Source organism: Pleurodeles waltl, chromosome 11 (genome assembly GCF_031143425.1).
Source record: "Pleurodeles waltl isolate 20211129_DDA chromosome 11, aPleWal1.hap1.20221129, whole genome shotgun sequence".
NCBI lineage: Eukaryota > Metazoa > Chordata > Amphibia > Caudata > Salamandridae > Pleurodeles > Pleurodeles waltl.
In genome coordinates, this window is record NC_090450.1 from 705,182,949 (window position 1) to 705,204,839 (window position 21,891).

The 21,891-nt window shown below is 43.5% G+C and overlaps 1 protein-coding gene across 2 annotated transcripts in view; it reads right to left on the bottom strand.

Annotated features, from left to right (window-relative positions):
• The window catches only part of LOC138266016 (protein transport protein Sec24C-like), a 192,804-nt gene that overhangs the window by 45,097 nt on the left and 125,816 nt on the right, over positions 1-21,891 (bottom strand). For both annotated transcript variants that reach the window (XM_069214320.1, XM_069214321.1), the window contains exon 19: positions 9,469-9,648. In XM_069214320.1, coding sequence (XP_069070421.1) covers positions 9,469-9,648 — 180 coding nt within the window. The remainder of the gene's footprint in view (positions 1-9,468; positions 9,649-21,891) is intronic.

Here is a 21,891-nt window from a genome sequence, read left to right on the forward strand (position 1 = left end):
TGTGCAAAGCTCTCTGCCACGGTGGTGGCGTGCTCTGCATAGATAGGAGAGGCGGAGGTCTTGGCTGTTGATTTGTAAATTGTCTGCTGTAGTACACCGTAGTGCTACTGTATTGCTACTTTTATGTACTACAAAATGCAGTTTGATAATCAGCACCATAGAGTCCAAAAGAACAACTAGGAACCATTATTTCCTGTCTTTTCATTTAAACCAAGGCTGTGCAAAACTGAAAAGTTTTTTTTCTCATGACCTACATTTCTTGTAGAAACAAATGGAAAATATGCAGAATAGGCACATTTTATGTGTTTGAGCTTTCATGCGAAAATCGGAACTGTCCCAAAACTTTGAATATCTTATATTCCCATTGGTTTCACAAAAAAAGTTTTGCCCTTTCTGGAAAATGCTGCAAGAGACATTTTATTCAGTGTATCTGTCGCAAGTGTTGGTTAGCTATCTATCTAAATTGCAAATTAGTTTGCCTAAGAATGTGTTTTATAACTTTGACGCAATCACACATGTAATCGGGAAGCATTGTAAACACATTAGAGTCATTTCATATGTAAACAAATAGATCACGCAGCCAAGAACCATTTGAGCACAACCAATTCAGGATTTTTTATTGATTAATGACAGGTTTCTTCATATGTAAATATGTCTTATTTAAAATTAACTAAATCAGTGTGTGCACATTTTTGAAACAGCGTTAATTTGATTTACATGGCACAAACAATTAAAGGCTCACGACCTATGTATCTGAAATGTTACACGTTAATCATTAAAGTGTATATATGGAAAATTTCACTTACCCAGTGTACATCTGTTTGTGGCATTAGTCGCTGCAGATTCACATGCTGTGCACATCCCGCCATCTGGTGTTGGGCTCGGAGTGTTACAAGTTGTTTTTCTTCAAAGAAGTCTTTTCGAGTCACGAGACCGAGGGACTCCTCCCATTTCGACTCCATTGCGCATGGGCGTCGACTCCATCTTAGATTGTTTTGCCCGCAGAGGGTGAGGTAGGAGTTGTGTATGCTAGTAATAGTGCCCATGCAATGGAGTGAATGCGTATGTACATAATAAAGTTTTAAGTAATATATTTACAAATGTACAAATGTTTAAGATCTACTTATAAACGGCTACAGGCTCCAGGGGAGGCGGGTGGGCGCATGTGAATCTGCAGGGACTAATGCCACGAACAGATGTACACTGGGTAAGTGACATTTTCCGTTCGATGGCATGTGTAGCTGCAGATACACATGCTGTGGATAGACTAGTAAGCAGTTATATCCCCAAAAGCGGTGGTTCAGCCTGTAGGAGTTGAAGTAGTTTGAAATAATGTTCTTAATACAGCTTGACCTACTGTTGCTTGTTGTGCAGTTAGCACATCTACACAGTAGTGCTTGGTAAATGTATGAGGCGTAGACCATGTTGCTGCCTTACATATTTCGTTAATTGGAATATTTCCTAGAAAGGCCATGGTAGCACCTTTCTTTCTGGTTGAGTGTGCCTTTGGTGTAATAGGCAGTTCTCTTTTAGCTTTAAGATAGCAGGTTTGAATGCACTTAACTATCCATCTAGCAATGCCTTGTTTTGAAATTGGATTTCCTGTATGAGGTTTTTGAAAGGCGATAAATAGTTGTTTTGTCTTTCGAATTAGTTTTGTTCTGTCAATGTAGTACATTAGTGCTCTTTTGATGTCTAATGTATGTAGTGCTCTTTCGGCTACAGAATCTGGCTGTGGGAAGAACACTGGTAATTCTACCGTTTGATTTAAGTGGAACGGTGAGATTACTTTTGGTAAAAATTTAGGATTGGTCCGTAGAACAACTTTATTTTTGTGTATTTGAATAAATGGTTCTTGAATGGTAAATGCTTGAATTTCACTCACTCTTCTTAGAGATGTGATGGCAATTAAAAAAGCAACTTTCCACGTTAAGTATTGCATTTCACAAGAGTGCATGGGCTCAAAAGGTGGACCCATGAGTCGTGTTAGGACAATGTTGAGGTTCCATGAAGGAACTGGTGGTGTTCTTGGTGGTATAATTCTCTTTAGGCCTTCCATAAACGCCTTTATGACTGGTATCTTAAACAATGAAATTGAGTGCGTAATTTGTAGGTAAGCAGAAATTGCCGTAAGATGTATTTTAATGGAAGAGAAAGCTAGGTTAGATTTTTGCAAATGTAGTAAGTATCCTACTATTTCTTTTGCAGATGCGTGTAAAGGTTGAATTTGATTATTATGGCAGTAATAAACAAATCTTTTCCACTTATTTGCATAGCAGTGTCTAGTGGTAGGTTTTCTAGCTTGTTTTATGACCTCCATACATTCCTGTGTGAGGTCTAACCTTTTTTACTTTCGGCGTCGGGCTCTCTCGGTGCCGACCCGTTTCGGTGCCGCTGTCTCGGTGCCGAATCTTCTCTGAGCCACTATCTCGGGCCCGAGATTGCTGTGTGCCAGTATCTCGACCGGAGTCGGATGACTTCGACACCAGCTCGCCCTTTTTCGGTGCCGATGAACGGTCACCTACTTTTCGGGTTAAGCCATGGCCTGTTGGCGGTGGCGTCCCCTGGGCTTAAGTGCTTTTCTCGTGAGTTTTTGTTTTCGACGTCTTACTCACGGTTTTCGGCGTTTCCTCGGGATCGATCTCCTCAGAGTCCGACTCCTGGGTGGAGAATGTTTCTTCCTCCTCCTCGAAACGCTCTTGTCCTGTCGGCGCCGACGCCATTTGCAGTCTTCTTGCTCTTCGGTCCCTGAGTGTCTTCCTGGACCGAAACGCTCGACAGGCCTCACAAGTATCCTCCTTGTGTTCTGGTGACAAACACAAGTTACAGACCAGATGTTGATCTGTATATGGATACTTGTTATGGCATTCTGGACAGAAGTGGAATGGGGTCCGTTCCATCAGCCTTGAAGAGACACGTGGCTGGGCCGACCAGGCCCCGACGGGGATGGAAGAAAACCCCGAAGGGCCACCGGAGCTCTTCTTAATTCGGTGTCGATCTGTTGTAACTAACCCAATACCGAACGCAAACAATACCGACGATTTTTCCGAGATTCTAACTAACTTTCCGACCCGAAACACGGAGCGAAAAGGAACACATCCGAACCCGATGGTGGAAAAAAAACAATCTAAGATGGAGTCGACGCCCATGCGCAATGGAGTCGAAATGGGAGGAGTCCCTCGGTCTCGTGACTCAAAAAGACTTCTTCGAAGAAAAACAACTTGTAACACTCCGAGCCCAACACCAGATGGCGGGATGTGCACAGCATGTGTATCTGCAGCTACACATGCCATCGAACATATATATATATATATGGAACATGTCACTTACCCAGTGTACATCTGTTCGTGGCATGAGACGCTGCAGATTCACATGCTGCACATCCCGCCATCTAGTGTTGGGCTCGGAGTGTTACAAGTTGTTTTTCTCCGAAGAAGTCTTTTCGAGTCACGAGATCGAGGGACTCCTCCCCTTTCGGCTCCATTGCGCATGGGCGTCGACTCCATCTTAGATTGTTTTCCCCGCAGAGGGTGAAGTAGGAGTTGTGTATATAGTAATAGTGCCCATGCAATGGAGTAAATATGTATGTACATATTATGGTTAAAAGTGATATATTTACAAATTTACAAATGTTCAAGACCTTTTCTCAACTACAGGCTCCCGGGGAGGTGGGAGGGCGCATGTGAATCTGCAGCGTCTCATGCCACGAACAGATGTACACTGGGTAAGTGACATTTTTCGTTCAATGGCATGTGTAGCTGCAGATACACATGCTGTGCATAGACTAGTAAGCAGATATCTCCCCAAAAGCGGTGGTTCAGCCTGTAGGAGTTGAAGTTGTTTGAAATAAAGTCTGTAATACTGCTTGTCCTGCTGTGACTTGCTGTGTTAACACATCCACGCAGTAATGCTTGGTAAATGTATGAGGCGTAGACCATGTGGCTGCCTTACAGATTTCCGTCATTGGTATGTTTCCTAGAAAGGCCATGGTAGCACCTTTCTTTCTAGTTGAGTGTGCCTTTGGTGTAATAGGCAGTTCTCTTTTTGCTTTTATATAACGGGTTTGAATACATTTAGCTATCCATCTGGCAATGCCTTGTTTGGATATTGGATTCCCTGTATGAGGTTTTTGCAAAGCAACAAACAATTGTTTTGTTTTGCGAATTTGTTTTGTTCTATCAATGTAGTACATTAGTGCCCTTTTGATGTCTAATGTATGTAATGCTCTCTCAGCTACAGAATCTGGTTCTGGAAAGAACACTGGGAGTTCCACTGTTTGATTTAAGTGGAACGGTGATATGACCTTAGGTAAGAATTTTGGATTTGTTCGTAGAACTACTTTATGCTTGTGTATTTCAATAAAGGGTTCTTGTATGGTAAAGGCTTGTATTTCACTTACTCTTCTGAGAGATGTGATAGCTATTAGAAATGCTACTTTCCATGTTAAGTATTGTATCTCACATGAGTGCATGGATTTGGGTGTCTGATCTGTTGTTTGTGTTGAGTTAACAGATCTGGTCCGTTTGGCAGTTTGATATGAGGCACTGAGGTTGTCGTGCCCAAGTTGGTGCTATTAGTATGAGTTTGAGTTTGTTTTGACTCAATTTGTTTAGTAGATATGGAAGGAGTGGGAGAGGGGGAAAAGCGTATGCAAATATCCCTGACCAACTCATCCATAACGCATTGCCTTGAGAGTGAGCCTGTGGGTACCTGGATGCGAAGTTTCGGCATTTTGCGTTTTCTTTTGTTGCAAATAAGTCTATTTGCGGTGTTCCCCATCTTTGGAAGTAAGTCTTTAGTATTTGGGGATGAATTTCCCATTCGTGGATCTGTTGGTGATCCCGAGAAAGATTGTCGGCTAACTGGTTTTGAATTCCTGGTATGGACTGCGCTATTAGGCGAATGTGGTTGTGAATCGACCAATGCCATATCTTTTGTGCTAAGAGACACAACTGTGTCGAGTGGGTCCCTCCCTGTTTGTTCAGATAATACATTGTTGTCATGTTGTCTGTTTTGACAAGAATGTGTTTGTGGGTTATTATAGGTTGAAATGCTTTCAACGCTAGAAATACTGCTAGTAGTTCTAAGAGATTTATATGAAGCTGTCTCTGCTGAGTGTCCCATTGTCCTTGGATGCTGTGTTGGTTGAGGTGTGCTCCCCACCCTATCATGGAAGCATCTGTTGTGATTACGTATTGAGGCACTGGGTCTTGAAAAGGCCGCCCTCTGTTTAAGTTTATAGTGTTCCACCATTGAAGCGAGGTGTATGTTTGGCGGTCTATCAACACTAGATCTTGAAGTTGACCCAGTGCTTGTGACCATTGTGATGCTAGGCACTGCTGTAAGGGCCGCATGTGTAATCTTGCGTTTGGGACAATGGCTATGCATGAGGACATCATGCCTAGTAACTTCATCACTAATTTTACCTGGCACTTTTGTTTTGGGTGCATGGCTTGTATTACGTTTTGGAATGCCTGTACCCTTTGTGGACTTGGAGTGGCAATTCCTTTTGTTGTGTTGATTGTTGCTCCTAAGTACTGTTGTATCTGACACGGCTGTAGGTGTGATTTGTTGTAGTTGAGTGAGAAACCTAGCTTGTGAAGGGTTTCTATGACATACTTTGTGTGTTGTGAACACCGTTCTTGCGTATTGGTTTTGATTAACCAATCGTCTAGGTACGGGAACACATGTATTTGTTGCCTTCTGATATGGGCTGCCACTACGGCCAGGCATTTTGTAAAAACTCTTGGCGCTGTTGTTATTCCGAATGGCAACACTTTGAACTGGTAATGTACCCCTTGGATTACAAACCTTAAGTACGTTCTGTGAGAAAGATGTATAGGTATATGGAAATACGCACCCTTGAGGTCTAGTGTTGTCATGTAGTCTTGTTGTTTGAGCAATGGGATCACGTCTTGCAGTGTCACCATGTGAAAGTGATCTGATTTGATGTAGATGTTTAATGTTCTGAGATCTAATATGGGTCTTAGAGTTTTGTCTTTTTTGGGTCTGAGAAAGTACAGGGAGTAAACTCCTGTTCCTTTCTGATGAATTGGTACTAGCTCTATTGCATCTTTTTGTAACAACGCTTGGACCTCTAGTTGTAATAGATCCATGTGTTGTTTGGACATGGTGTGTGTTTTCGGTGGGACATTTGGAGGGAATTGTAGAAATTCTATGCAATAACCATGTTGGATAATGGCTAGGACCCACATGTCTGTTGTTATTTCCTCCCAGTTTTTGTAAAAATTGTTTAGTCTCCCCCCCACTGGTGTTATGTGTTGGGGATTTGTGACATTGAAGTCACTGTTTATTTTGTGGTGCTTTGGGACTCTGGAACTTCCCTCTATTTTTTGGGAAGTGTCCCCCTCTGTATTGCCCCCGAAAACGTCCCCTCTGATATTGACTCTGGTAAGTGGGTCTTGTTTGTGAGGTTGAGGGTTCTGTGCTTTTTCCCCGAAACCCCCCTCTAAACTGTGATTTACGAAATGTGCCTCTGCTCTGTGAGGAGTAGAGTGCGCCCATGGCTTTGGCCGTATCTGTGTCCTTTTTAAGTTTTTCGAAAGCAGTGTCCACCTCCGGCCCAAACAACTGCTGTCCGTTAAAAGGCATATTCAGCACCGCCTGTTGAATTTCCGGCTTGAATGCTGAGGTGCGTAGCCATGCGTGTCTCCGTATGGTGACTGCTGTATTTACAGTCCTAGCAGCTGTGTCTGATGCATCCATTGCTGACCGTATCTGATTGTTAGAGATACTCTGGCCTTCTTCCACCACTTGTTGTGCTCTCTTTTGGAACTCTTTGGGTAGGTGTTCTATGAAATGTTGCATTTCGTCCCAATGAGCCCTATCATATCTAGCCAGCAAGGCCTGTGAGTTGGCAATGTGCCATTGGTTGGCTGCCTGTGCCGCGACCCTTTTCCCCGCTGCGTCGAACTTGCAACTTTCCTTGTCTGGTGGTGGTGCATCTCCCGAGGTGTGTGAGTTCTCCCTTTTGCGAGCTGCCCCTACAACCACTGAGTCTGGTGTTAATTGCTGCATGATGTACACAGGGTCTGTTGGTGGAGGTTTGTACTTTTTCTCCACCCTTGGAGTAATGGCCCTGCCTTTCACAGTCTCCTGAAACACTTGTTTTGAGTGTTTCAGCATTCCCGGTAACATAGGGAGACTCTGGTACTGGCTATGTGTGCTCGACAGTGTATTAAACAGAAAGTCATCCTCTATTGGTTCTGCGTGCAGGGTGACATTGTGAAATGCAGCTGCTCTTGACACCACCTGTGTGTAGGCAGTACTGTCCTCAGGTGGTGACGGTCTCGCTGCATAACAGTCGGGACTGTTATCTGATACAGGCGCATCATAAAGATCCCATGCGTCAGGATCATCCTGACTCATTCCTGTATGAGTTGGAGACTGCATCATTGGTGGAGTGGCTACCGGTGATGGTTGTGGTGAGCGTTGTGGTGATGGTGGCGGAGTTATTTGTTTTGCCACCTTTGCTTGTGATTGCTTGTCTTTCTCTTGGAAGGCAAGTTTCCTTTTAATTCGTATTGGAGGGAGAGTACTGATCTTTCCTGTGTCCTTCTGAATGTGGAGCCTCCTTTGAGTGTAATCTGGCTCCCCTGCCTCTAGCTCCTGTCCGAATCTGTGTCCTTGCATCTGTGAGGACAGGCCCTGTTCCTCGGTGTAGGAACTTGGTTTCGGCTCCGAGGCCGGATGTTTCGGTATCGAAACCTTTTCGACTGTCTTTTTTGGCTCCGAAGACACTTTTTTGCCTTTCGGTGTTCCGATGTCTCGGTGCCGACTCATTTCGGTGCCGCCCTCTCGGTGTCGAGATTGCTCTGACCCAGTGTCTCGAGGTCGAGTCTGTTCTGTGCCGGTATCTCGAACGGAGTCGGATGACTTCGACACATGCGTGCCCTTTTTCGGTGCCGATGGTCGGTCACCTAATTTTCAGGTTAAACCATGGCCTGTTGGCAGTGGCGTCCCATGGGCTTTTGTGAATTTTCCGTGAGTTTTGTGCAGTGACGTCTTACTCACGGTTTTCGGCGTCTGTTCGGGATCGACCTCATCCGAGTCCGAATCCGCGATGGAGAAGGTTTCTTCTTCTTCCAAGTGTTGTTGTTGTCCTGCTGGCGCCGACGCCATTTGGAGTCTTCTTGCTCTTCGGTCTCTTAGCGTTTTCCTCGACCGAAATGCTCGACAGGCCTCACAGGTATCCTCTTTGTGTTCGGGAGACAAACACAAATTACATACCAGATGCTGCTCTGTGTAAGGATACTTGTTGTGACATTCGGGGCAGAAGTGGAATGGGGTCCGTTCCATTAGCCTTGAAGACGCACGAGGTCGGGCCGACCAGGCCCCGCCGGGGAATCGAAAACCCCAAAGGGCCACCGGAGCTCTTCAAAATTCGGTGTTGATCTGTTGTAACTAACCCGATACCGAACGCAAACAATACCGTCGAATTTTCCGAGATTTAACTAACTTTCCGAACCGAAACACAGAGCGAAGAGGAACACGTCCGAAACCGATGGCGGAAAGAAAACAATCTAAGATGAAGTCGACGCCCATGCGCAATGGAGCCGAAAGGGGAGGAGTCCCTCGGTCTCATGACTCAAAAATACTTCTTCGAAGAAAAACAACTTGTAACACTCCGAGCCCAACACTAGATGGCGGGATGTGCAGCATGTGTATCTGCAGCTACACATGCCATCGAACATATATATATATATATGTTTAATAGACATATTATACATAATTTGATTATATTTTAGAGCTTTGTATTACTCAGATAATTCCTGTAGGAACACTTTTATTGGTATGTAATTAGAATTTAATTTGATGCCCCCTCGCCATTACTCATTCAGGTTATGCAACGCTGACTCTCACTGTTCTGGCGTCCATTTATCTAACATTCATGTCCACTCAATGTTACAATCACAGGAGCACAATCTAACAGCCTTTTTCTATGAAGCTTACTTCTGACTTAAGTTTCCCTTACAATAAAGTTTCCAGGCATAAGATGCACTTACAGGATAACGCTTGGAAAATTGGGTCCAGTAGATCCGACACTAGTGCGCTTTTAGCGTTAGGCAGTAAATTCTGTGTATTAACACAAATTAAGGAATCAATATATGTAACCGTGGGAACTTAGATATATTTACGGTTTAAACAATGCCAGAGTTCTCTCACAGTTGCACTGCCATAAAGCAGCAAAGGGCGTCTAGATAATTTGTAAATCAGTCTTATGAATCCTGAACTTTCTTCCCGCTTGTAAGATGCATATATGTGAACCTAGTGCTGCTCTGTGGGTAGCCTGGTGGCGCCCCCCTCTTGTGTAACCCCTCCACACTCTGAGATACAAGGTCCTATCAGGTTACCATGGAGTGCTTGCCCTAGTTATAGAGTCAACGCATGAAGTCTTCTAGTGAACAACAGCATAACAGGCCGCTTTTACTGTCAGACCACTCTTACCAGAGGCAGGATACGCGGGTAGAAGTGTATGCTGCAGTCTGTTACGTCCATGGCCAGCACTGCTTGCCGCAGCCATGCACGCTCATCCACTGTGGTCAGCAGCCCCGGCAGCAGCACCTCACTCTTCCGTAAGGCATTCAGGCACACAGGCAAAGCCTTCAGGAACTGCGGCATCACCAGCTGGGGGTTAGGAGAGCAGAAGAGTGAGCACAAGAAATGGAACCATTAGGCTACCTCCCTTACAGAGACTACTCATTCCCGGTACCATTCGGCTTACTCACTGTGTGAGATGATGGCAGACAACCGAATTTGGAGTACTTCTAATTTTGAAAATATTAAAACCAAATCTGTAAATATGACACATTGGGCCTAATTACGACCTGGCAGTCAGACAACCGCCATTGTGGCGGTCCGACAGCCACATTACGACCATGGCAGTTGCACCACAGTCTGACCACCAGCAAGGCCAGTTCTCCTCCAATTGAGGGGCTGGCGGTACTGGTGGTCCTAATCCACGCTGCCCTGGGGATTACGAGTCCCTTCTCCTCCGGCAATTACATGGCTGTAGCCCCACCATGTAAAGGCTAGCAGAGATGAGGTGCAGGGTGCCCCGGGGGGGGGCCTGCACTTGGCATGGGCAGTACAGGGCCCCCCTGGCCAGCCCCGTCAAATTTTTCACTGTCTGCTTTGCAACAAGTGCTGGTGCATCCTACGCACTACAGCATTGCTGTCGGCTCTATTATGAGCCTGCATCAATGTTGTAGGCCGTTTCCCACTCGGCCAACAGACGGAAACTCTGTTTCCGCCCGCTGACCCAGCGCGAAACTCTTAATGGGGCCCGCAGGAAGGTGGTAGCCTGACCGTGAGAATTTGGCGGACGGCCCTTTCCGTCTGACAAACTCATAATGACCCCCAGTGTCTCCAATTGGCGTAAGTGAAAATTTAGAGGTTATTTATATCCAGACGCATGACTGGAAAAACCCTGTTGAAATGTTACACTGTATTGTATTATATTGTAGCAATTATGTGCACTTCATACTGCTGACTGGATTGTGGAGGACTCTCATTTTTATTTGGATCCTGAGCATCCTTTTTGATTGCTGGCTGATAAATGTTGTTAGTTGTAGTGTGGCCTATATAGGAGCGGTGGTTGAGGTGTGTGAGATTTGGAGAAGTGATGGTTTGAGTTTTTCTGAATGTTCTCCTTGTTATCTTTTTAGGTCTTTAGCTTTGTTGATGACGTGATCAGCAAGGAAGTCACATAGATCTTGTGTATGTTTTTTTTTGGAAGAGGGTCATTCTCAGTTCAGACAATGGATGATTATCTTGTGAAGTTTCTTGGCAGGACATGTAGCTTCATAAACGCAAATGGATAGTTCTAGCTTTTGTCTTTTTTTAATTCGAATGGTATTGAAATGTAAGATTGTCCATAGAGTTACTAGTCTTGCTTTTGCAAGGTATTTCCAGAATACAGCTCTTAAGCATCTACCAAGCTTTTTCAAGTTGATGGGAGGAATTGGTGGTCTGGACATACAGCAGTTAGATGTTGTGCAATGTGTTCACTTGAGCACAGAAGGTAGGATGCCACACTGCTTCAAAGGCCTTGTAGATCGTTTGGATTTTGTGACTAAAGATTTGACTGATGGGGTTAAAAGGTGAAAGCTGAACTGACTGTGGCATAATGGATACATTGCAACGTAATACTTGCAAGTAACTCTGTGGTAATACTGAAAGTCAAATATTGTGTCTAAGATCCAACCTGCTGTACAGCCCACAGACATTTGATTTAAAATCAGCATTTTTATATAGGACATCAGGTATTTGGGAATGCACAGTTTGGGTTTGTTAAACCATGTATGGTATTCCCCCACTTGCATAAACCGGGCATTTCTGTGTTATCTCAGAGGCACAGTATATGAAGAGATGTAGGAAATGATAATTGTAGGGGGACGTAATGATGATGCGATGATGGGAGCAATGGACAAGCAGCAACTTACTGTTAGGTGTGGTACAGTGTATAATTTCTTTTGTAGGTATTGAGGTGCTGTGGAAGATGGCTCCAATTCTTCTTAGTGTCGTTTTTCAGGAACAATTTGTACTTTGGAGGCATACCTTCATGTAGGATTGGTTCAGAGTCATCCCTTAGCTAGGTCTTAGTCATGAAGAACAGGTAAATGTCAGACTATGACAGCAGGCCGTAGACATGAATAAGGTTTTTGTTTTTGTTTAAGAATCTTGTTATAATGAGGACACCTGAGAATAGATGAGTCTATGGTGTCAGGCTGATTCTAATAGGTAAAGTGCTTAGTAATGATTGACTTGGAGCGGAGGTATTGTCATTCTCTGTATTAAGCCAGCTGAGGAATGACATTCCTAGATTGGGAAGAGGAGAGGGTGAGCTGACGAAAGATGTATTCTAAGGGTGTCTAAATGAGTGGAAGGAAGAAAAGGTCAGATGCTTAATGGGCAGCAGCAGAAAGAAATGGGTGAGATGAAAGGAAGAAGAGGTGTGTTTAGCCCCAAATGGATTGGTTCCATCAATTCAAGCGTCAATTTAGTTGTCTTGTACTTAATGCAATTTGATCTTATCTGTCTACAAGAAACCTGTTCGAGTGAAACTATTTCATTGGTAAGCTATTAATCGCTTATTGCCCCTGCATACAAAAGGGCTGCTAATGGACAGTCATCAGGTGGTCCCACAATCCAATGTCAAGTTTCTATGAACTGCAGAACAGAGAGAATAAGTTCAACAAATCATGGATTTTAAGGATCGAAATCAAATTCCTAAATAAATTCCGGCAGAATCTGCTCCTGTTCATTTTATATATCTAACTCATGATAGAAAACCTCTCCAAGCCAAAGCGGATTATTTTAGTAAATATCTTGATGAAACCACCACGCCTAATCTGCATGTAGAACTAACTATCACAGGTAACTTTAATCTGAACCTGCTCAATTTATGACAACTTTGAATCCACAAGGCAGATGGACCTAATCTGGAACATTCCACTTCCTGTTTCTCACCCACAATGACTAGATACAATAGGTGATAATTTAGTCAGGGCCTTCACTCACTTGGGCTCCATGCTCTGAATCGCCGTCAGCCTGGACCAACCTGTATCATTTACGCATGTTGCTCTCTAGTATGGTGCTGTGCTGGACTATACGTTTCTGTCATTGTCTCTATTTAAACAGTTGCTGGAGTTTCAAATAGATAACCGCCTAGAAAGCGATTACTTCCCATAGAAGTCAGGTTTCAAGATACAAGGCTAAAAGATCAATGAGGCCAATCTGATAGGAGATCCACTGACCGTTCCAAGAGCAGACTGAATTAACTGGACCTCCAATGCTGAAAAACTGCTGGCCGGTTGAAGGAATTGCTTTGGGGACATGCGTTCTAACTATCCAAACACAATCGCTGTTGAGAATCAGCCCCTTAAGGTGTTAACCTTTGACAGAGCAGTGGAACTAAGGGGATTGATACGCAAACAAGGTTTCTGCCCAGCAGCTCCTTCAAATGGTGGGAACCATGGTACACAACCAGTTTGCGCAATGAAAAGAGGAAAGTGACTAAATGGAATGCCCTACCTGAGACTCACACTGCACAGCTGAACTGCCCTGAACTGTCCTCCTGTGGTGGGACTACGTCCCCTAGCAGGCCTTGTGTGCATCACCTGGTTAGCGGCTGCTTGTGGAACAATTAAAAAGCACTGGCCATTACCGCGGCACGGGAATGCCGCTACCTGGGATTCACTCTACACAGCTGAACTGCCCTGAACTGAAATGCTGGGATGGGACTATGTCCCCCAGCAGGCTTCTGTGCATCAACTGGTTTGCGGCTGCTCATGGAGCGCTTAAAAAGCACTGTTCATTACCTCGGCCCAGGATGCACCTGGGTGCGTGCCCAGACGAAGACCGGGACAAGAGAGGGCCTGTCTATGCCCGTCCGCAGAGGCTGGGTTACACCACCCCTCTGATTTAGGAGTAAGGGTACTTTTTTTATCTTCATCCTTTTTCTACAGCACTATTTGGGAGAGCAATACATTGCTGCTGAATGGTTCTTTGGGATGGGGGAAAAAGTGGCATAACTTAAATACTCTCGTGGGGCCAGACCATGGAGGAGTGTGGGGAAGAAAAGGCTACTGGGAGCAACCCCAGCGCAGAATCCTGTGGCTCTTAAAATAATTTCATTGATCGAATGCTGGAGAGAGCAATTGCGGTGAGGAGATAAAATTGTCAGAGCAAAAGCTGTCCTTGGGTCTGGGGTCTGTCTCAACAGCTGCTCATACAGAAGGGGACAGTTCTTTATTAAAGTGCAGTCGCATGGTTTAAACAATTCCCTCCCTGTGCCCAACTCTTCTAGGAGCATGAATAGTCAGGTCTTGGACCCTACTGTGAGTCCACCAAAGGACAAAAAATTGTAGGAGCTTGACCAGAGGCAAAGCCAAAGAAAAGGCTAACAATGCACAGTAGGGTACTTCTCGGCAAAGGTTGGAGAAAGATATCACATTATCTTACTCAGATGACTCTGGATCTTGTCCCTTCAGTTTAGCAGTTTGATTTCTATTCTGATAAAGGTAAAGAAGTTCTTAGGGGTATAATTAAGCAGGAACTCGCACCTTTACTGTCCCGATTAGAGGAAGTGGTGCTTCAACTAACGGCCTTGAAGAACGTGATAATTGAAAGTCAGGGTACATGCAAAGGGGGTCCTGTGGTTCCACCCTAATCTAACAGGCCCTTGGAGGCGAGTGCTAAGGTTGTGGGAGGGCATAATAGCTGGGGGACTCGGGTGAAGAGACAGAACTTACATCTATATTGCCCGTAGGCTCCTTAAAGCACAATTGTAATATTAGGACGGGACTAGAGGAAAGAAGGATTGAAAAAGATCAACAATATGTCAAGGGTTATCCTCAACTTCCTCCCGAGTGTACCCCCATATGATCATTTTAAAGAATGTGCCACTTTTGTCAGAAGAGGCTAAGGGGGAATATACTAATTTGCACAACAAGACTGTATATTGGTTGAAATCAAATTCCGGATAGGAGGTGGATCTGTCCCATAAAAAGAATGCCATAGTTGGGCGCTCACCCAAAATAAACCATTGGGGACTGTATAATTATAAAGTTTAGAAGGCCATTAATTGTAGAGATCCTTTTACATCGTTTATCATGAGCACCTATCAGCTTTCATAGAATAGAAGCCCTCCTGTTAGGATATTTTTAAAGACCAGTTAGACCGGAGCAGATTTGATACCCTTTACGCATTCCTGGGTCTTCACAACACAGCCCACTCATTAGAAAGTTACTAAGCGTGGCAGAAGATATCTATAAATAAGCTATAGCTCCGATTGTTACAACAAACACTATCTCAGGTAGAGGATAAAGAGTGACAGAACAGGGACATGGTAGTAGCTAGTGGGAGTCAGTGCCTAGAGTTATATGGCCTGCAAGGGCATGCACAAAATGAGTTGGGCGTGGCCAATACAAAAGGAAATGTTATACAAGATCTCACTGTCAAATGTTGGAATGTGGCAGGGATAGAATCAAAGATCCATAACCCTGATTAGCTAGATATTATATGCTATGCCCAGGTAGTATGTTTACAGGAAACCTAGGTGCAAAGATGATTTTTATATTGATGGCTCTTCCTCCATCCGAACTCCTGCCATGCCTTCAAAAAATGGGTGGGCCAAAGGGGGGCTGGCTATACTTATTACAAACCAACTGCCCATTACTAGTAGGAAGACTTTAACAGTTTCACTCTTCTATCAGGTCGTACATCTAAACATAAATCAAAGGCATGATGTTCTATTAATACATTTTTATAATAATACTTTTAATAATACACATAGTAGAATTATTACCGAGTTGGGGAAGGATTTGGATAGGTTTGTGAGTAAAGTGGGTCTTGATTTTATGTGCCTCTGGGTTGGAGATTTTAATTTGGAGAAATGTCAGTGCAATAGTAGCTCAGTCTGTGGCTTTCGGACTGTTTTGGGGCTGACCAAGTGCATGTCTCACATGAACTGTATGGGAATTCATTAAATGAACGCTTATACAAATTAAATTTGGAATTTGTAGAACAGGATCCAATAGAATATGGCTCTGTATTGACAACCTTCCATGGAAATGGGCATCATTCTATTATTGATAATGTATTGATTTCAGTTAAAGATCTGAATCTGGTTAAGTGGTTTAAGCTTGAATATATTATGCTTAGCGGTCATGCCGTTTTAAGTTTTTCCTTAACATTATTTACAATTGTGAGACAAAAATGGAAAATGTGTCAGAAATTGAAATCTTGGGGAGGAAGGGTATCACCTTAAAATGGACAGGGATAAATGAATTGAAAATACTTGAATCTATTGTGCAAGAAAAATGGGAAGTCATGTGCACAGAGTGGGGGTGGATTATGACAAGCTGGTGAAGGCTTTCTCTCAAAGTTAAAGCCCTGGAAAGATAAGAAACAAAGCAGAATGATTTCATTCATAATGTACCACAGCAAATCAGGCACTTAGAAATGCCTTGCAGGAATCGCTAAGAAACAGGAATAACGTTAAGGAACTCTGAAATGTTTAGAGGTCAGTGTAGAAAAAGAGAAAAAAGGAATTACAGGAATTAGCTTGGGTGGATTTAGAACAGGCTGCTGAAACTGGAAATAATCGTTTATTTTTGGAAAATGATAAACTCTCCTTTTCTGAAACAGGGGGATAACCCTTCTTTGGAGATTTCTGTGCCACCCGATGATTGGATTAAACATTTCTCAGGTATTTTCAATTCAGATAACATTGCTATGGATGTGCCTTTGGGCCCCCAAACCCTTATTACCTTTGAGCCTTGGATCGAATTACTATGGAGGCGATCAGTGTAGCTTTAAAGAACAGTGCACAAGGAAAGGCTCCTGGGCCTGATGGGGTCCAGGTAGATGCCTTCAAGGCAAATGTATTATTATGGGTCACAAAACTAACTCAAATTTGTAACGTAGTTACAAATGGTTATCACCCAAAATCTTGCCGTGAAAGTGTGATAGTCCCCATTTTTAAGAAAGGGAATAGGGGGGGAGCTAGATGCTACCGACCCATTTCACTCTTGGACTCCTCAGTGAAAATTATGGGTGCGGTGGTCTTAGGTAGGTTGGAAGCCTGGGCCTAGGACAAAGGAATTTTGACGGAATCACAATTCGGGTTTAGAAAAGAAATAGGCACTGTGGAACAGGGAATACATTTACATCTTATTATTAGTAAATATACAGTAGCTTGGGTGGGACATATTCACCTGTGCTTTGCAGAACTCTCTAGCGTTTTTTGATTTGGTGAATCATGCTAAATTATGGCAAGTCTTGACAGGCATGGGGGCCCCAAAGAATATTGTAAGTTAACTTTCCCAGTTGTATGCCTCTCCCACTTGTATCCGTTGTGGAAAGAATGGGGATAGAACAGATACATTTCGGGTTACCCAGAGAATTAGGCAGGTTTAACTCCACTGTTATTTTATTTATATATCAGTGGGGTGGATGATTACCTTCAGAGTATTAATGCAGATGCCATCAGGGTGGGCTCTTGAATTACCCCTATTTTACTCCATGCCAGTGGTTCCCAACCTGTGGTCCAGGGACCCCTGGGGGTCCGCAAAGCCTCCTCAGGGGGTCCGTGACTGCTTAGAAATGTAAATAATATAAACAGATTAGGTCCCCAGCTTTCAGTAATGACTTAGTGGGAGGGTCCCAGGATTCCAATAATGATTCAGTGGGGTCCCTGGGTCCCAGTAATGATGAAGTGGGGGTCCACATAAGTCAAAAGGTTGGGAACCACTGCTCTATGCCAATGATGCAGTACTCCTATCTAGGACATCTACTGGTCTTCAGCAGCTGATAACCCACTTTGTTACCTTTATGGAGAGCAGGGATTTAAAATTGAATCTTACTAAGACTTATACCATGGTATGCGGGAAGAAGTTAAAAAAGGGGACACAATATTTTCGGAATAGTCAGATGCTTGAACAAGTAAAAACATTTAATTACCTGGGTATAGTCTTTTCCCAGAACGGTGACTGGACACCCCATGTAGTCGGCCAAGTTAAAATTTATAAGGGTTACAGCAGTGGTTCTAGGCTTTGTCATGAAGATAGGCAGCAAACCTTTAGAAGGAATTACTAAATTATATAGAAGTAAATGTCTTCCAGTGGCACTGTGTGGTTCTCCAGTTTGGGGTAAATATAAGTGTAAACTGTCACAGTTACAAGATAATTATTTTTTGATCTGACTTTTTGCCATGCCAAAGTCGATCCCCGCTTACTTAGTACATAAGAAATTGGGAACAGAGTATGTGGAGGATACTATTGATCTTAATATATTAATTAAAAGGCATAGTATCTGGACGAAACAAGGCACCAAGTATACAATAGAAATCATTAGGGACTGTTTGGGTCTGGATCACTGTATTAAAATTCCATGGTTTCAGCATATTAAAAGGTTGTTGTTAGAGATAGGGATGAACTTTAATCCTCTAGAACCTCACAACATTTTGAAATTAAGCAAAAGGGAAATAAAATCGTCCTCAATGGGAGTAAAGGAGGCTGTTAGGGAACACCAGGAAAAATGAAATCTACAGTAGATAGATACACCAAGGTTATAATTCATCAGGGGATATAAGGATACTTGATCCATGTGAAAAATGTCTACAATAGATTCTTGTTGACCAGGCTGCATTTGGAGCAGATTCATTATTTAACGGTCTTCCCAGATACATTTGGGTGCTGGTTAAACAAGAGGCAGTCAAGGTTTTTTGTCGAAAATTCACTCTCCCAAGTTTCACTGTAGAATCCCAGATAAGACTGGAATTCGGGCTCATTGAACAAACGTTGCCACAGAGTGACACTTTACTGAACTCAGGTGTAAACTAAAGAAGGCTGAAACTGGGAGCCTTAAATTTCGTCATGGTAAAGACCTCTTTACTTTGCCTGCATCGCCTTGGTAGGATGAGGTTCAGAAGTCTATGGAAGATCTTTCAATGAACCATCAATGGGACCTGAATATCTTGTAAGGGGCCTTTAAATCTATTCTAGGAAACACAGTAAAAATATACAGTAGGGGGCGTGGCTTGCCAGATCAAGATGATAGATGCAATTTGAGTGCGGTCCCGGCCATCCATACCATCCTGCACCACTCGGACCACTGTACGTTGCCTGATCACTGAGGGGTCCATGTAACGGCCCTGGGAGCCAACTGGGCAGTAATTGAGCTGCCTCCTAATACGCGGTGCGGCTCCGGTTGAGCTCCCAGTTGTCTGGCGATCTAGTGGTGGCCGAGCTCGCAGCTTGCTCACCTGGAGAGGTGAAGCATCCACGGGGCCGAGGCAGAGGGTTGCCAAGACCGGAAGGAGAGGCTCTTCCCTTGCTGTTGCCTAACAACCTTGGGGGATGCTGAGACTTACTCATTGGAAATTGGAGAGGCCCTCCCACCGCTGGGACCGACACTGCAGCCCGCTGCTCGTACCCGCAGGGAGAACTCAAGGTGGCATAGGTGCAGCACTGATCCCCCACCCTGGATACAGAGATTAGAGCAGCGGAGGTAGGCATGAGGTGTGCATGGGCCATAATACATTGTCACAGCTATTCGTGGTGCACTATGCTAATCAACGCATACATCACCTTTATTAGTGGGGACTTCTGGTACAAATAAAACCAATACTGGGATGGAATGCAGGCTAGACGGCCTAATCCACCCATGCTACGCCAACATGTTTCTGCCCTGTTCATAGCCAATTCAGGTCATAGGCATTCATACGGGCCAAGAGACCCCTAATGGACTGACCTATCTAACATCAGTAAGTGAAATGCAAAGACACTCATGACAAGGTGTGTCCTACCTTTTATGTAATTGGTTTTTCCCTCATTTAGGGAATACCATCTTTCCTGGTCTGTTCTTAGCAGTTGGCATTGGTTTCGTTACCACGTTCCTTCTGCATTACTGTTTCTTAGTGTGTGACTACAAGGATTTTTCCTATGAATCTCTCCATGGGAGCCTTCATTAGTCTACGCTAGGGTAAGGCATCATCTTGGTGTGTGAATAAATATGCTTGATCTGCACTATGTTCACAAGTTTGTAGTGGTTTGCTGTGCGCATTATTCACATGTGTAAAAAGATGTTTACAAAAAGTTATTACAAGTATGAAAAATTCTTGTTATGTTCTCATTTTCTATGAGTTTTTATCATTTATGTTCCGTTTATGTCTTCAATTATGTGTTTTAAGTTCTATCTATGTTATGTGTTTCACATACCCACAAAATCATAAAAAATATTTTGCATTTCCAGCTAAAGCTCTCTCACTGGACAATACTAATAGGTATAGTGTGCCTGTTGTTGATTGTATGACTGTATGTGTTTGTAAAAAAAAGAGTTTGAGGAATAGGGATCTGGGTCCAGAAAAAAGCCTAGGACTCTCTTTTCATCCCCCACATAGGCTGAAACGTGTTAACTCATTCAGATGCTGGGATAATAGACAATTCCAGGCATCATCGTAGGTTTTAATAATTTCCTAGACCTACCCCCATTAAAAGCAAATCTTTGGGTTAGGGTACAGGGATTTTTTAATTCTCTAGGTCCTGTCTCCAAATCTGCCCCCCCACCTTCGAAAGTACTCCTTACAAGAGCAAGGAGCCCACACACAACTAGAATTTTCTCTGGTGAATGAGGTGTGGCCAATGATGAAGCATGACACGCTCGTGGGTGTGTGATGCCACACCTGACAATTTCTTTGTATATCCCTTGTCCAACGCATATCAAGAGACAAAGGACAAGACAAGGGTCCCCTTTAAACAGGAGTATTTACCCATAAAATGGGTCTCTGTGTTAAGCGTGGTCACTTTTGATGTTTGTGGTTTACAGTGTAGCCAGGGAAGACTCAAAGTAGTGACCTCGCTTTTCGTCTCATTCCATAGGACTTCTGTCTAAAACTGGATACCCAGGTCTGCTAAATTACAATAGGGCCTCACCAACAAACAACTTAACCCTGTGAGGTATCCTACATGGATTTCACCCTGCAGGTTACACACATTGCTCTGCAGAACGCTCATACACTCTTTAAGCTATTTTATCATGATCTATTAAACTTATGCCAACAGATTACAGTAGTTCCCCACAAAAAATGCATTAAGTAACTGAAGTAGCTTACTAGTACTTTTTCATGAGACTTGTACAGTATACATTGTTCTTTGTAGCAGGTGCTTTAACACCCTAATCTTAACAAATGATCTGTCGCCAATATAGAAAGACGGTAGGGATGTATTACCACATGTACCTATGTTGTCAATTTGCTTGGGGGCAGAGTTTGTAAAAATAATAACAGGCCCTAGGCTGAGTATCACTGAATCTGTCCCCCATGGCTCTGCCCTTTCTTTCACCCGACCCCTATGCTAATTTGTGTCTCACAGGGTACAACTTTTCCATTTCCACTCCTGCTTTCATATGAACTTTATAACTCGGGTTCTCTGTACATTCTTAAGTATCCCATAGCTGTTTCCATGATAACATTTATTATCTCATATCACCATTTCCTATGCCCCTTCACTTCACATGATCGCTTTAAGGACAAACTTAACAATCATCCTGTTTTTGCATCCAAGCCATCAAAAGCTTTACAGGAGAGAAATCTCCAGACAGAAGGGTGGGAACCTAAGCACTGTGATAAGCAATTGAGAATTGAAGTCCTAATGATTACAGTTAAGTAATCCAGACATTTTCCCCTCACCTCAATCTTTACTTGCATAAAGTGTATGAAAGCTACATGTCTGCGTCTCAGTCCTACACTGATATTGCCAATGCAAATTAATACATCACCATCAAAGTGCATCACGTTTAACATCTGATGATCAATTGGTACCAGATAAAGCCTCTCCATCTCCACCATATCCAACATGTAATACAATACAAAGCTGAAGGATGCTGTCAGGTTGCTGCTGTGAAAATATCAAAAGGAATTGTGTCCCTAAACTCAGCTTATGAGGCTGCAAAGCACCTCTTGTTGATAGTCCCCGAGCACCTCCCAGCATGACTGTGCTCACCGGTTCATAGGCCTGGGAGATCACCATCTTGACCCATCAGATGACTTTTGTTTGCAATAGATCTCATTCCTTTTTTGTCAAAGCAAATGAATGAAGAAATGGTCTATACATGGAAGATTTCACCAATGGAACCACATCCATTATATGTGGAAACACCTGGTTCCTGACCAAATGCCAGAAAAGAACACTGGCAAAATGACATCCTGCTTCCTGTGAAAAGCCTAATTAACCAAGGTAAGGAAGACAAACTGGAACCTAAACACCATCCGATCCAAAGCAACAATTCTCCTACACCATGGCCTCCACAAAGAAGACTTTTGAGTATGAGAAATTTGATGGAACTCCCTGCACGGGTTCAAACAAG